Source organism: Saccopteryx leptura, chromosome 2 (assembly GCF_036850995.1).
Source record: "Saccopteryx leptura isolate mSacLep1 chromosome 2, mSacLep1_pri_phased_curated, whole genome shotgun sequence".
Classification (NCBI taxonomy): Eukaryota; Metazoa; Chordata; class Mammalia; order Chiroptera; family Emballonuridae; genus Saccopteryx; species Saccopteryx leptura.
Window position 1 is genome coordinate 270,531,194 of NC_089504.1, and position 15,290 is coordinate 270,546,483.

Below are 15,290 nucleotides of genomic sequence, written 5' to 3' on the forward strand. Positions count from 1 at the left end.
TAAGAAGTCTCAGCCAGCTGAGTCTCAGTTTTCTTTAAGACAGGGTCACTACTCCAGACTTGAATGTGTATTATCACGGTGCACCTTTGAGAATACATCTGAAAAAGCATGTCACTGCAAAATCATTCAGTGAAAAAACCATCTCTTCCTTAAACACATTTCCTAAGACACTTTCCAATATACAACTACACGTAAGCATTTATGTGGCTTCCCCTCCCCCATGTACCCTACTTTTAGAAAATTTAGTGATCAAAAACTCACTTTTTCAAAGAATAAGCTTGAACTCATAGAATCTTTGCCTTCTTAGAGCAATTAAAATATGATTTCCACACTACGTCTCCTGATATTGTAACTATGTAAAGCATATATTTCTTACCCCATGGAAATGACATTTGCGCCTGACCTGTGGTGGCGCAGTGGATAAAGAAAGCGCTGACCTAGAATGCTGAGGTCGCCGATTCAAAACCCTGGGCTTGCCAGGTCAAGGCACATACAAGAAGCAACTACTACACGTTAATGCTTCCAACTCCTCTCCCCCCTTTCTCGCTCTCTAAAATCAATAAATAAAATCTTTTTTTAAAAAAAGTTTGTGTTCAGCTGTTATTTCTAATGATCTGTGTATGGCAGAGACTGTTAGTTTGCCCCTCAACATTCATGCTTCCCCTCCTCGGTAAAGACACCCCAGACTTCCAGCTGGGTACAGAGCTGCCTAGATAGAATACAAACCACATTTCCCAGCCTTCCTGAGGCCGGGCATGGCCTTGGACTAAGTCGTAGCCAATGCGATTGACGTTGAAGGGCAGCTTGGCTGTCAGTTACAGGGACACCAAAAGACAAGTGGCTTTGTCTTTTTCTTTCCCTTTCTTTCTTGGGGAAGTGACGGCTGGGCTGGGCCCTCCAGGTGGTACACTGAAGAAGCACAACCCCTCAACCTCTGTCGAGCCTTTTTCACATTGCGGTGAGTCATGGTCCAGCCACAGCTTCAACCTAACCTTCCCACAGCCACAGCTGGTCCTAACATACCGTTTCCCTGCTAGCTCCTCGTGCAGTGCTAATTCAGACATGATGCTAGGAGCGGTGGGCGCTGAGTAGACCTGAGGAAAGTTAGTATGTACAGTAAGGGGAACATGTTTCTAGCAAGTTCTCTGTAATTCCACTCAGGACAAGCTGCCACACCCTAAACCAGGGGTCTCAAACTCAACTCAGCATGTGGACCGCAGAGCAAGATCACAGCCGTTCAGCGGGCCGCACTAGGTCTACAAAAGGCAACTGTTACGCAACACTTTTCTCACTGCAGTTGAAAACAAAAAAAATCAGTACAACAAGCACAATCGTACATGCAGTTTACTCAGTGTCACAAAACGACCAGAAACTAGTTCGCATCACAACTGCTGTTAACTAAGCTAATATCTAGCTAGGATGCTAGAGAAATGAAAAATACAAGTAGGCCCCTAGGCTTACTTAATTTTATCCAAAATATTTTGAACTTCGTGATTAGTCTGCGGGCCGCACAAAATTGTTCGGCGGGCCGCGAGTTTGAGACCCCTGCCCTAAACGAAGTCCAGACAGTCACATCTAAGAGTCAGTCTCTTCCGTGGAACCCTATGTAGGACCTAAGCCCTGGTGGCTCTTCATCTCTCATTGTCTCTGAAAATTAAGCAATTCCTTGTGCTTAACAAGAGAATCTGTGGGCCTGGCAGCATCTACTGAGCTCACCCAGTTTCTGAACCTTCAGTGCCCGTGTTTTCTTCCTGGCCTGGTATCTTCCTCCACATCAAGCCCCTCCGCTCCTGACACTCTTAAAGGCCCTGGCCTTCAAATATGAAAAGGATGCTAGAAAGACACTAGCTTACTAGTGTGTTGCAGGTGTGACAAGTCTGCTCTCACCTCTTTACCTCAGTCCTGTGACAGCACCTGCTGGCAAGTAAGTGGCAGGACCCACGACAGGGCGGGTCAAGGGGAGAAGAAAGCCCCTGACTCAGCCCTGTAATGGGGGCTTCCCCAGAATCCCAGCCACATCCAGCCTCAGGCCACCTCCTCAGAAGCCACTTCTGGGCCACTCACCTGACTGACTCACTTTGGAGCCCCTCCACCGCAAGGGACTGAATTTTCCCTTTTTTCATAGTTTGTGTGCCCCCAGACCTCACCTTGTACTCGTTCTTGGCACCCTTGAAATTTGCGGTTTTTGCCCTCCTTTTTCTAAACCTTTCCTGAGAAGTTCCACCAGTTCTCCCCTGCCTTCCCCCAGCCAAGACATCACCATTAAAAAAAGCTGTTGTTCATTAGGCCCTACTATGTGCCAGGCATTGTTCTCAGAGGGTTACCGGTATATGGATTGATCAATTCTCACCACAACCTGGTGGGGATGACACTGTTATACCCACTTCACAGAGGAGAAAACAGAGGCACTGAAAGTAAGAGAACATTCTCAAAGCTAAGTCACACGGTTAGCAGGTGGTAGAGCCGGAGTTTGTCCCCAGAATCTAGAACCCATGTCCTTAACCTTAGGCCAACTGCCCGTCCTCCTATACCCAAGCAAAGCATCCTCCTAAGCATCCGAGTGGCACCACGGCCCTCCTGCCTCTGCACCTTGGCTGTGGAACACCCTCCCGCGTGCCTTGCTGTCAGTGTCAGCCCTGCAAGGTCCGGCCCCAGTGCCCCTTCTCCCGTGAGAGCTTTCTGACTTCCTATGGCGTTTCCTTTCGTACATCTGTTCAAAAACCCTGCAGGTTCATAAACCTTGTGCCCGCCTAGGGGATAGTGACCAACTCGAGAGCAGGATCTAGTGAATCCATCTATGACTCCCCACGGCTGAATATGCTGACTCTTTCAATAAACTTTGGCCGAGTTCTTGCTAACATGCAAATAGTCAATAGGGCTTCATTATGTTACCTTTATCAGGGGATGTTTTTAATTAATTAATTTATGTATTTATTTAGGGACAGAGACAGAGAGAGAGAGGGAGAGATAGGGACAGACAGACAGGAAGGGAGAGAGATGAGAAGCATCAATTCTTCATTGTGGCTCCTTAGTTGTTCATTGATTGCTTTCTCATATGTGCCTTGACCAGGGGCTACAACAGATGAGTGACCCCTTGCTCAAGCCAGCCACCTTGGACACAAGCCAACAACCTTGGGCTTCAAGCCAGCAACCTTTGGGTTCAAGCCAACAACCATGGGGTCATGTCTATGATCCTGCACTCAAGCCAGCGACCCTGCACTCAAGCTGGTGAGCCTGCCCTTAAATCAGATGAGCCCGCGCTCAAGCTGGCATCCTCAGGGTTTCAAACCTGGGTCCTCCGCATCCCAGTCCAACACTCTATCCACTGCGCCACCGCCTGGTCTGGCAGGATGTTTTTATTTTAACAAAGACAAAGTCCTAAGCTAGAAATTCAAGTCACCATAACAACATTCTAAGACGCAGAAACAAAATTGTTTTGTTGTTTTTTCATATAGGAGAGGCTCTACCTTACTCTCTGAGAGCCACTTGGGGCTCTGCCTACTTGAAAGCTCAGTGTGGTTCTGCAATGACAGATCGTGTGAGGGCTTCCGAAGGAGAAGGACCGTATCCCCACCCCTCCCGCCGCCCCATAGGTGCCCAGAGGAGGGAAAATGGCGAGTACTGGCAGGAAATGAGTTACGCTGAGATTTCTGGTGAGCTGCCTGGAAGATGAAACCCTTCGCTCACAGCCACACTGGCTGCCGTGTCCTGGCCTGGCGGAGGACAGAAGTGGGTTATCACCAACTGCCACCTGCCAGTGGGCCCAGCCAGGGACACTGCAGTCCTGCCAGCTCCTCTCAGGGCCAGGGCTGGGAGAGCTGGTGTGTGGGGAGTGGCCTCAGCCAAGGGTTCCCCGGCTATAATTAGAATACTGCAAGGGGATTTTATTTTTAAGAAACACAAGCACCAGGCTGATGACTCAGCCGGGTCTGCACTTGTCCAGACCTCTCATCGGATCCAGAGTTATTATTTGATATTAATTAATACATTTCTCCAAACCCCTCCCCAGTCCCCATAAGGAAAAGAAATAAAAAAATTTTCCTTCTGAAAGGCTCTCAAGCTGCCTTCTGTTTTACAGGAAGAGGGATCAGGACTTCTCTGTGCAATTTTGTGGGAGGAGATGGGGGGACACACAAATGGGTAATCCCAGTAGCGTCTGTTGTCACATCAATGTATCCAGGGAGAAGTGGGTGATTGCTGATGGCCTGGTCCCAAGTCTGCCCTGAACCTCAACCTCAGGCCTGTACTCCAGGGTCAGCAGAGCAGAGGTCAGCTATGCAGAGGAGGCGGGTTGGGGAGGAGAGGCGGTGGACCCCTGAGAAGGTGTTCTGTGGGAACACCTCTAGGATCCAGCACTGCTGCCTAGCCCTTGACAGGTCGGGGAGAGTAAGCCACCTCCTCCGTGCGGCACAGCGAGTCTCCCACACCCCCTGGGCAGCCTCAGGGCCCGGGAAGCACCTCAGCTGGACCAGATGCTGAGGTCAGGAAAGCCCCAAGAAGCCACAGAACCAAAAAGCGATGGCAGCATGTGTTTGGGGACCAAACTGGGAATGACATCACATCCTGGGGCTGAACACACAAGTTGGCATCTGTCTATGGGACTGGGTTTAAGAAAAGAAGCAGTAAGTGGAAGGAAAGCCTCTAGGGTTCCCTCCAAAGCACTCGGGCCCTTTCCTGCCCCTGTGGGTAAGGGCTGTGTGGGGGCATCTCCTGTCCTCACCGCTCAACACCTGCCTTCACCTGCTCGGCAGCTTGCAGGGTGGGTCCAAGGGCCCGAGTGGCAGCCGGGAAAGCAGGGCTCCTGTGACCTGCTTGCTACTTACTCATTCACAAGAATTGATTTAGCAACACTTTGTGCCAAGAACCTTCTAGGTCTAGGGTCACTGGACAAACAGCACTCCCTACTCTCAGTGGAACCAACATCCATCCATTCCCCTTCTTCTGATGCAAACGTACCTCTTGCTTCTCCCCCTCACATGTGAGACACTTCCGGGACATGGTACACCTGTGCCCACCCACGGCTGCCTGATGGCGAAGCACAGGTCACCAGTCGGTCCTCTGTGCTTCTTGCTCCTGTCTCCCCTGAGGTCACAACCCCTTGGGGTGGGGGCACATGCCCACGTGTCCGCATGCACTCTCCCTCACAGCCTTGCGCGATATTCTTTGTGGACTCGGGAGTCTACAAAGGGATGTACGGTAAAGGTGCAACGCCTCTTAGTCTGCTGAGGATGTGGGACAGATTAAATCAGGCTGGTGTTGGCCCAGCATTTACAAGCTGAACTGGAGACCCTCGGTTCTGAGCCTCTCTTATCGAGTGTGACAGGAGTCAGGTCAGGCCAGGCCCCGGTGTAGGATTGTGGCCTATTTGAGTAGGCCTCTTCTGGAGGAACATTGGGACATGGGGCTGGTTCACACCTGTCCCCCTCATTCCAGGCCAGTCCTGCTCCTTGCTCGCATGCCTTACTTCCCAGGACAGGAGACACCAGTGCTGGCAGCTGACAAGGCCGACAGCTGAAGCTGCTATGTCAACAGGCCTCAGCCAAGACAGAGTTGGCTCTGAAGAGACTCTCCAGCCCTTTGCTCTTTCCTTCAAGCCCTCCTGACATGAGAGGCTCCTGCCAGAGACCAAGAGCCAGAGGCTCTTGAGATTCCAGGGCCTGGCTTCCCCTCTTTTCTGTGATGGAGAGCCCAGTAGGAGCCCCAACCCTGCCCAACTGTCCACAGTATTCAGCTCCGGAGACCCTGGGCGGTCCCCCAGATACAGCCCATGGGGTTCTCTAAGCATCCCCAGGGAGCTGGACCATGTAAAATCCCACGGGAAGCTAAGCTGGGCAATCCTCTGAGCTGGAAATACCTTCTCTGGGCTTCTGGGAAAAAACCCCACAGCAGCTTGAAGGTTTTATATTTCCCTCCATAGCCTTGCTAGTTTCTCTCTCTCTCTCTCTCTCTCTCTCACTCCCCCCCACCCTCTCCTCCTGTTACCCTCTGCCTTCCATGCTAAATAAATTTTCTCCTTCCTACCCTTAGGGATATTTCCTCATTTGAAGAGAATGACTTCTTGGACCCCACTCAGCACACTGTCAATGTGATTAGACCATGGAACCAAATTGATTCTTCATGATTTCATTAAACAGCACCAGACTTCGCCCTCACTCAATCAGATGCCTGAAGACATCCTCCTGAACCTCATGACAGGATGGCGCAAGGATTCCACTGTCCAACGTGTGGCCCAGCAATGAAAGGGGACCTTGTCTTAAGGTGGGGCTATTGACCTCTGCAACCCGGGGGTCTCCAGCAGGGTGAGCAAAGCCCACTAGAGCTATGACCTGCCACAGAAACTGTGACATTGATTTATGATAAATATTTAATTTGGTTGTCATCCCCATTTTCAGCACAACGGTCCTAAAACCCTTGACATTCTCTAAGTGATTAGAGCACTAGGCACATCTTTTGTAGGAATGAGGGGACTCTAGGTGGATCCCAGATGGCTATTCGGTGGGGAAAATGACCATCGGAAAGGCCACGCCATGATTAGAAGCTTGGAATTTTCAGTCCCACCCCCCATTTTCTTGAGAAGAGATAAGGGCTGAAAATGGAGTTAATGATCAATCATGCCTCAAAGAAATCCCCACAGTATGGGGTACAGAGAGCTTCCAGGCTGTCGAACAACATCTACACCAGGAAGGTGACACGGCAACTCCACGGGGACACACTGCTCTCAAAACCTCTCGCCCTGTGCATCTCTTCATCTGGCAGATCATCTGTATTTGTAATCGTATCCTTTAATAAACTGGTAAACGTGTTTCCCTGAGTTCTGTGAGCCAGTCTAGCAAGTCAGCTGAACCTGAGGAGGGAGTCGATGAAACCTCTGATCTATAGCCGGTTGGTCAGAAGCACCAGAGATAACCTCGGCTTCTGACCAGCATTTGAAGTGTGTGTGCTGTGGGCGGTCGTCTCGTAGGACTGAGCCCTTAACCCGTGGGACCTGATGCTATCTCCTGGTAGACAGTGTCAGAATTGAGTGAATTGTAGGACACCCAGCTGGTGTCACGGAGAATATCGCATGGTGTGGGGAAAACCACGCATCTGGTGACCAGCAGTGTCAGAAACGGAGTGTTCCGTGTGAGTCACAAAGGAGACACACAGGACAGAAACCCAGCAGGAAAGAACTGTGGGGTGGGTGGGTAAAAACTGGGTCTTTCCAGACTGAGCAAGATGACAAAGAAGGCAAATCAAAGAAGAAAAAAGAGAGGAAAAGAATCATGAACAGCAAGGAAGAGTGGAGGAGGGACGGAGGGAAAAGGAACCAGAACAGGGAGAGAAGGCAGAGGTTCTCGTGCGTCCTCAGGGACTCCTGCCCCAATTCAGAAGAAGGTTCCCCGTGGTCACTCTAAGTGGCAAGAGCTACTTTCATGCTAACACGGGCAGTCCAGCCAGAAAGCCACTGTCCCCTCGCCCTTACTCTCCCAGGTCACAGCCAGCAAGCTAGAGCCGCATCCTATCAGAGCTGGGAAGGACATCTAAGAACACTTGGGGTTCTCAGCTGCACTTCAGCTGAGCTGGTTCTTAACTGGGCAGGATGGTCCTGAGCTCTGTGAGACACTTCCTGCCCCTGGCACCCCAGGGCCCTAGTGGGGAGCACCCTCTTCACTTCCCCTCTCACCCCATTCCTAACCCTTCTGCCTCTGAGGGCATCCTGCACCACCACCCCCAAGAACCACTGTGGACACCCCTCAGTGAAGAAAGAGCCACAAGGGGACTGAGGCCTGTAATTGTGAAGATGGGGGTTTAACTGAGTTCACAGAAGAGCTTTTAAACAAGGATCTCAGCCCCCATCTCCCTCTCTCTTTAAGAACTGCAGGCCAGGCCCTGGCCGGTTGGCTCAGTGGTAGAGTGTTGGCCTGGCGTGCAGGAGTCCCGGGTTCGATTCCTGGCCAGGGCACATAGGAGAAGCGCCCATCTGCTTCTCCGCCCCTCCCCCTCTCCTTCCTCTCTGTCTCTCTCTTCCCCTCCCACAGCCAAGGCTCCATTGGAGCAAAGTTGGCCTGGGCGCTGAGGACAGCTCTGTGGCCCCTGCCTCAGGTGCTAGAATGGCTCTGGTTGCAACAGAGCAACACCCTAGATGGGCAGAGAATCGCCCCCTGGTGGGCATGCCGGGTGGATCCCAGTCCGGCGCATGCGGGAATCTGTCTGCCTCCCCGTTTCCAACTTCGGAAAAATACAAAAAAAAAAAAAAAAAGAACCGCAGGCCACAACTCGACTATTCTGTGTGGAACGTGCTTAAAACACTGCTCAGGGAGCAGAGTGTGAGAAAGGACTCGTGAGTGGGGAGTGCGGGGTCTGTTTCCCTCTGAGACTGATCTCAGCTGCGCTAGCGCAGCATCGTTATGGGCCTTCCCACTCGGCCGACTCCACTGCCATCCCAGTGACACTGATCCTCCCTTCCAAAAGGATTAGTCCGACAAGTGCAAAAACGGAGAGGAATGCAGGGCTGGAAGTAGCCCCAGCTGCGGGGAGCAAGCCACTAAAATTAAACACAGACACGGACTGGGAGCCCACAGCTGACGGACCTCTTGCCTGCTGCGGCATTCTCCACCCTCTGGGCCACTCCTGGGCTGCATTATGGCACCCAACACATTTAGAAATGACAGGGTGGCCTTATGTCATGCTGAAATAATAACTCAGGGACGGAGTCACCAAACCCTACAGAGTCCTAACCATTCTACAGTAGGGTTCCCAGAGTTGGGGGAGTTATTGGGTCATAACCAATACTCGTTTCTCGTTTCCTTGCCCAAAGCTCGATTACCTGGAGAAGAGCCTGCCTGGCGAAGGCATGCGCAGGCGCTGAAACGCTGCTTTTCTCCAGACACAGCTCTAGCAACCAGGGCGTTGGGGCTCTAGTGTGGAGACCCGGCAGGGGAGGGCGGGGCTTGGTGCTTCAGTCCCCGCCTCTCGTGGCCCCTTGTTCTACTCTCATTTCCCCCTCTCACTTCCTCTTCTCCCACGGGGCAGACCCTGTAATCCCCGCCCCAGGGCTAAAGCTCAGGCTTCCCCTGTAGGAGCAGCCAAGCCGAGCCGGGAGAAAATCTCCTCTCCTTGTAACACCTCAATCCATTTTGAAACTTCAGCCAAGATATTTGCCCTTTAGGATGAAAGAGAAAAGAAGTGGCTAGGGCTTCTGCCACCAAGAATAACCACAGATTGGCTCATAAAAATTGTCCACAGGAACCCAGACGCCACCTGGGCTCCCTTGTAGCTAAAACTCTTCCAAGGCCACCTGGTTCTAGTGGGGGGGGGGGGGTAGGGGAAATCCCTAAATTCTGACCCTTTGGGAGGAGTCTATGAAGGAAGACCCCAGGGAAGAGAGCTCTGCCCAGGAGAAAGGGCTGGGGGAGGGGAATGGGTCTGGGGGACCCAGGGGCTGTCGACAGCCACTCTTCCCCATTCTGGAAAAGTGTTCTCACTGAACCATGAACCATCACCTGTGCTCCCGCCCCCCCCCCCCGCCTCCCCCCACTGTGCATGGGAGGAGGAGGAGGATGGAAATGAACCCCCTTCTGCAGGTCTTCCTTCCCAGCCCTTCCTCTCCCTAGTCTGCCCCATTCCCAGGCCCACGCCTATGCTTCCAGTGGGCAGGATGGGAGAAGGCGATGGGGCCCAACCCCGGCGGGTAGCTTTGCACTCACAGCTAAGGCAGTCTAACACTGTCCTCTGCTGTCCCGGGCCTGGTCGCCTGCCTTGGCTTCGTGAAGAAGTAGCCAGAGATCAGGGCATGGGCTCAGCCTGGGGGAGGACAGAGAACCGGGCTTCTCCATCGGGTCCAGGGGAGAATGAGCAGTTGGGCTCCTCCCAGAGGGACTGCAGTGGGGCCCAGCCATGGGGGCCAGGCCAGGGTCACACCCTCTAGCTTTCCTAAGCAACCCCATTATCTAGAAGACCAAGCAGGGGTGGGCACACTTGATGGCCTCATCTGCCCATCTCAGCAGACCTTCCTCTTTTTTTTTTTTTTTTTTTTTTTCATTTTTCTGAAGCTGGAGACAGGGAGAGACAGTCAGACAGACTCCCGCATGCGCCCGACCAGGATCCACCCGGCACGCCCACCAGGGGGCGACGCTCTGCCCACCAGGGGGCGATGCTCTGCCCATCCTGGGCGTCGCCATGTTGCGACCAGAGCCACTCTAGCGCCTGAGGCAGAGGCCACAGAGCCATCCCCAGCGCCCAGGCCATCTTTGCTCCAATGGAGCCTCGGCTGAGGGAGGGGAAGAGAGAGACAGAGAGGAAAGCGCGGCGGAGGGGTGGAGAAGCAGACGGGCGCTTCTCCTGTGTGCCCTGGCCGGGAATCGAACCCGGGTCCTCCGCACGCTAGGCCAGACCTTCTTCTTGACAATGTTTTTTTCTAAGGCGATCCCCACCCCCACCGCCACCCCCAATCAGTTCTCCTGTTCTGACTGATCAAACTATGGGCCTCCAAGTGTGTCCCTAGGCCATCCCCATCAGCATCTCCCAGGAACTGGCTAGGACCGCACGTTCTCAGGCTGAATCAGAAACATTGGGGGAGGGCCCAGTCTGTTTCAACAAGCCCTGTGGGTGAGTCTCTGCTGCTCAAGTTTGAGGACCCTTCTCTCCTCCAGCAAGCCCACTGGGCCCTCGTGCTGAGCACAGCCCTTTCTGATAATGCACCCTCTCTTCCTCACTCCCACTAGAGGACTCAGCCATGAGTCCTAAAAGCCATTTAGACCAGCCACTTCTACCTACTCATCCACCTCAAACCCTCCCTCATGTCCCCTACTTTTCTTCCTCCCACCCTCCAAACAGCTCTCCTCGGGCAGGCACACTCCTGCTCCCACCTCACGCTCTGACCACTCCTTTCTGGTCTCCTGTTCTGATTCTTCCTCTGGCCCTAGTCAGGGCCTTGACATCACTTCTCTTTCCTCGCAAACTCATCCAGCTACCATTTCCACCATCACTTCTAAGTACATGGTTCTAATATCATCATCTCTATTCCCCAACTTCCTCCAACTCCAGACTTGCCTTTTCAGCAGCTCCTAGGACACTTCTGCTGGTGCCTATGAAGCACCTCAGATTCCACAGGGCAAACTCAAAGGCACCCTCTTCCTCCACTTTTCTCCAACCACCACCACCACCACCACCTAGCTTATCATCCTGACTTTTGTCTGCACAACCAGTTTCTAAGATTGTATTGGCTTTACCATTCCTTGTCAACCATGGTAACTTCTGGTTAAAAACTTAACACGCCGTGGACTGCAAAGTTCTTACAGGTCCAAGTAAAATGGATCCAACAGAAATCGTCTTAAAAGGCCACAGCTCCATCCTTTCTGTGCCTGAACCCATCAGGTAGAATGCTTAGGGTTTTGCATGCTCTGGACCCGAGCCTAGAGGGAAGAGCAGCCTTTGTGGACTGCTCACCATTTGCTGAAGATGGGGAGCTCCTGAGGGAAGGACTCAGCCCTCTTTGGGCAGAAGGGATGATAAACCAGATTAGGAGGCCCCTCCCCTGCTTCCTGAGCAATCAGATTCCTATTTCTGGGTCACTCACTCTCTGCTAAATGACCCTCTGGGGAGGGTTTCCATGTTCATAGTCCTCTGAGACAACTGCTACTTTGTTAGAGAAAGCAATGAATGGATGTTTGAATGAGAAATGAGATAGGGTTAGGGTTGGGGTCAGGGTCAGGGTCAAGGGTGATGGTTAGCATCAAGGGCAAGATTAGGGTCAGAGGCCATGGGAGAAAGGTTTAAAGCCACCCTGCTCCCTAAATAACAAACCCATGCCGAAACCATCCCGCTCTCCAGTTGCTCTTGCTATAGGACCACCCAACCCTCCCACTTTGCCATTTCTCCCCTTTAGACCCTGGACTCCAGGGTCATCTCAGCCAAGACCTTTCTGGCTGTAGGTTCTGAACCCTGGGCTTGGCAGTGGGAAGGGGAATGGAGGCAAACAGGGAACCTATGTTGACACTGACAATACTCTGTCCTATCCTGTTCTTCCAAAGACAGAACCGACACCACCCTCCGCCACCTCCTTCCCGGAATCAGGGAAGCTGGGTTCTAGCCCCTGTTCTATCACTGACCGGCTACGAGACTCAGTTCAAATAACAAACTTGTTTTGTGTTCTGGTTTATTCACCGGAGAGTGAAAATTGTAAAACCCTACCTGCTTACTCTACTGGCTGGACGTGACAATAATGATATGCTTGTGCAAAGGCAGTTTGTCAGTCACTAGTTTTTCCCATGACATCTTCTAACTTGCTCCTGACAACGCCCGGAGAGACAGGCAGGGAAAGCATGTTTACCCTTTCAGTCGATGAGGAGACGAAGGCTCCAGAAGGACCGGCGCAGGCCACAGGCTAATGTGCAGCCGAGCAGGGGCTCCACCTGGACCTCTGTGCCCAGGGCCACAAGGTCCCAGCACGGTGAGAGCCTCAAGTGACACAGCACGCCACCCTTCTTAATGAAAGCATCATTTTTTCCCAGTGTCACTATGGCCCAAATATACTGCTCACAAAAATTAGGGGATATTTGAAAATGAATATTAAGCAATAAAATATCCCCTAATTTTTGTGAGCAGTGTATTTGCCAGTAGATCATCACCCGTTACTCTGGGCATTCTCAGCAGCGCCGACCTGTCATTTCTTAAGTGGGTTATTTTGACCTAAGAAGTAGGTGTGGAACCACTGGCCTCAGAGCTAAAACAGGGAGAGTCAATCAGTCTAGGAAGGGAATGGATTTGTGGGTATTTCTGATGCCACCATCCACAGAGGGTGCTCACACTTTCTGCTGGGTACAGACGGCTACAGCGTTTTAGGAAAGTTCATCAATTCCAACAATCCTGTTTGGGGGGAGGGGGGCAGGGCGAGAGAACTTAAGCCCAGAAAAGGTTCATGACACGCTTAAGGTCACCTAGCTCCACAGTAGCTCCACACTCAGGGGCCTAATTCTACATCCTCCAACTGTGTCTACAGCTGACTGTCAGTAGAGTAGGAGGAAGAGGGGTGATACGTATGCAAATGTGCCTTTCCTGTAGAGATGTCTCCTGAAAGAGGGGCGGCCCTCTTGGAGATCATTGTTTGGTTCAAATGCCAAGCCCAGGACACAGCTTTGTCCCCAGGGCCAGGACAACCCCACCGTTGTGTGTGCTGGGCTTGAGGAAATACTACTCACGACTTGTCTCGCCTGCCAAGCCGTCGTGGGGGACTCGTCTGTCTCCTTCGCGGGGACAAGGATTTTCCCCGGCTTCTCACTTGGGTTGGAGAGTGGGCACTTGCAGGTTTCAGGATCTGAAGGAGATACGCGGAGTTACCGCCCTGGTTTCTCGGGGGCCCCCCATCCTGGGGCCCTTCCTACAGCACAGCGTCCCGGCCCCGGCCCATTCACGGATCCCACGGTTCAGGAGGCCCTGAGCTGGGAGACTGGCAGGCCGTGGTCTGAGACACAGATGTCCTACTCTCATCCTGCACTGCTGAGAAGCAAAGGTACCACTCCCTAGGGGACAATACGATTCCACTGTGCTCCCTTTAGCAGGGCGGAGAGAGAGGAGCGGAGCCCAGTGCCTCGGCCTCCTGGGACTGCTTCGTTGCTCAGCAAGCTCCTCTCTGGGGAAGGCCAAGCCCCACCCACACTGCCCCAGAAATCAGCTTGTTTCCCCGGACTCTCCACCCACACAAGCACAGAGGGTTTCCATTTGTCAAGAATCTTCATTCCAGGTCCCGCAGAGTGAAGATGACAAGTCCCCATGTGCTAAGCATAACCAAGCCTGAATTAGGATAATCCCTTTCCCCTGTGGTCCTCAGTGTCTGCACAAGCTTTCTCTCAGTGACTCCACAAGCCCTGGAGGGACAAGGACAAGCAGGCATCCTGTCATATCGGAAGTGACACGGTAGAGAGAAGAAGGGCTTATGAGTCTAGTTTATACAAAGCCACCACAGTGCAAGCTTGGTCTGCTATTGTGATACCAGGTCAGAAATTTTTGCCAAAGGGCTTTGATGCTTACAAGCAAAGCAGAGATATAAATGACTCTGAAATAGGTTATAAAGGTGGGTGACCTGCTCACTCATTCTGGTTTATCCAGGACTTCCCTGGTTTTTGGTCCTGAAAGTCTTATATTCCAGGAAACCCTTCAGTTTCAGGGAAACTGGGATGGATGACTGGCCACTCTGATTATATAAAGACAAAGCAGAACAAGAACCTTAGGATATAATGACTAACATTTTCGATGATTTCACAGAAGGAGCTGCAGACCGAGACGTTGCTTCAACCATACCATCTAAGTGGCCTTTAGCTCTGGTATCTGGAGTAGTATATACACAAGAGACTTCAACTGTCCATGTCAAATAGCGAAGGGCTTATCTTTTTTGTTTTAGTAGGGTGGCCACCAAGCAAGATAAGCTCAAGAAACGTGCGACCGTCCCAGAAACGCGGGGCGATGCGGGGCTGGGGAGACAGCGAGAGGAGGTGGGGCCCTCTCCGGCGTCGCTCGTTTGCTTCCAGCACCTACCTTCATCCTCATGTCCCTGGCGTATTTCTCCAGCTCCTTCCTTATGTCGGCCCTCAACATCTTTGAGACATTGAGGACCAGCTGCTTCCACTCAATGGGCTGGAAGCTGTGAGGCTCGTGGGGGACGTACAACCCAATCTTGACCTTCTTGACTGTGTGCAGGTATTTCCTGTAGGAGTCTTCAAAGTCAAAGATAAGGTCACTCAGAGTCCGGAAGGCCAGCGGCTTGTCCATCAGCTCAGCCCTTCGGCTCATCCCTAGAGAGCCGTAACGGCCATTGCAGTAAATCCCCAGCACGACATGGTGAAAGTAGTTTCCTGAGAAGTAGGTTTTAAAGCTGATGGGGAATCGCTCAATGGAAGGCTGTCCATTGGTTAAGTATCTTAGATACTCTGAGTCAAGGAAGAGAAAGGAGGCCTTGAAAATTCAAAGTCTGGACTCCCAGGAAGGGAAAGTGGCGGATGGCGTCCGTCAGTCCGTCCTTTTGCCTCTGAGCAAGCCCACGCCCAACCTTTCCATGCCCAATCCTCTTTTAAATTATTCACTCGGTATCTCTGAGAGCCTACCATACAAGGCACCAAAACCAAGTTAATATGGGACAAAGAGGAAAAAAGAAACTTGTCATCTTCTTTAGTGGTTAAATAAATGCAAAACAAAACAACAAAGTACTTTTGCTCCCTCGGTTTTCTACAGGGGATGACAAGCTTTTCCAGGGCTTTCTAGGCAGTTAGAATGACGTTCTCAGACACCAGTTCTAACTGGAGTGTGTGGGACAGACC

General features: G+C 52.0%; 1 protein-coding gene across 1 annotated transcript in view; it reads right to left on the reverse strand.

Annotated features, from left to right (window-relative positions):
- Nucleotides 1–15,290, reverse strand: part of VASH2 (vasohibin 2) — a 37,407-nt gene that overhangs the window by 3,602 nt on the left and 18,515 nt on the right. The window contains exons 5-6 of the mRNA XM_066361783.1: nt 14,512–14,893; nt 13,179–13,294 (exon numbers count right to left, since the gene is read on the reverse strand). Coding sequence (XP_066217880.1) covers nt 13,179–13,294; nt 14,512–14,893 — 498 coding nt within the window. The remainder of the gene's footprint in view (nt 1–13,178; nt 13,295–14,511; nt 14,894–15,290) is intronic.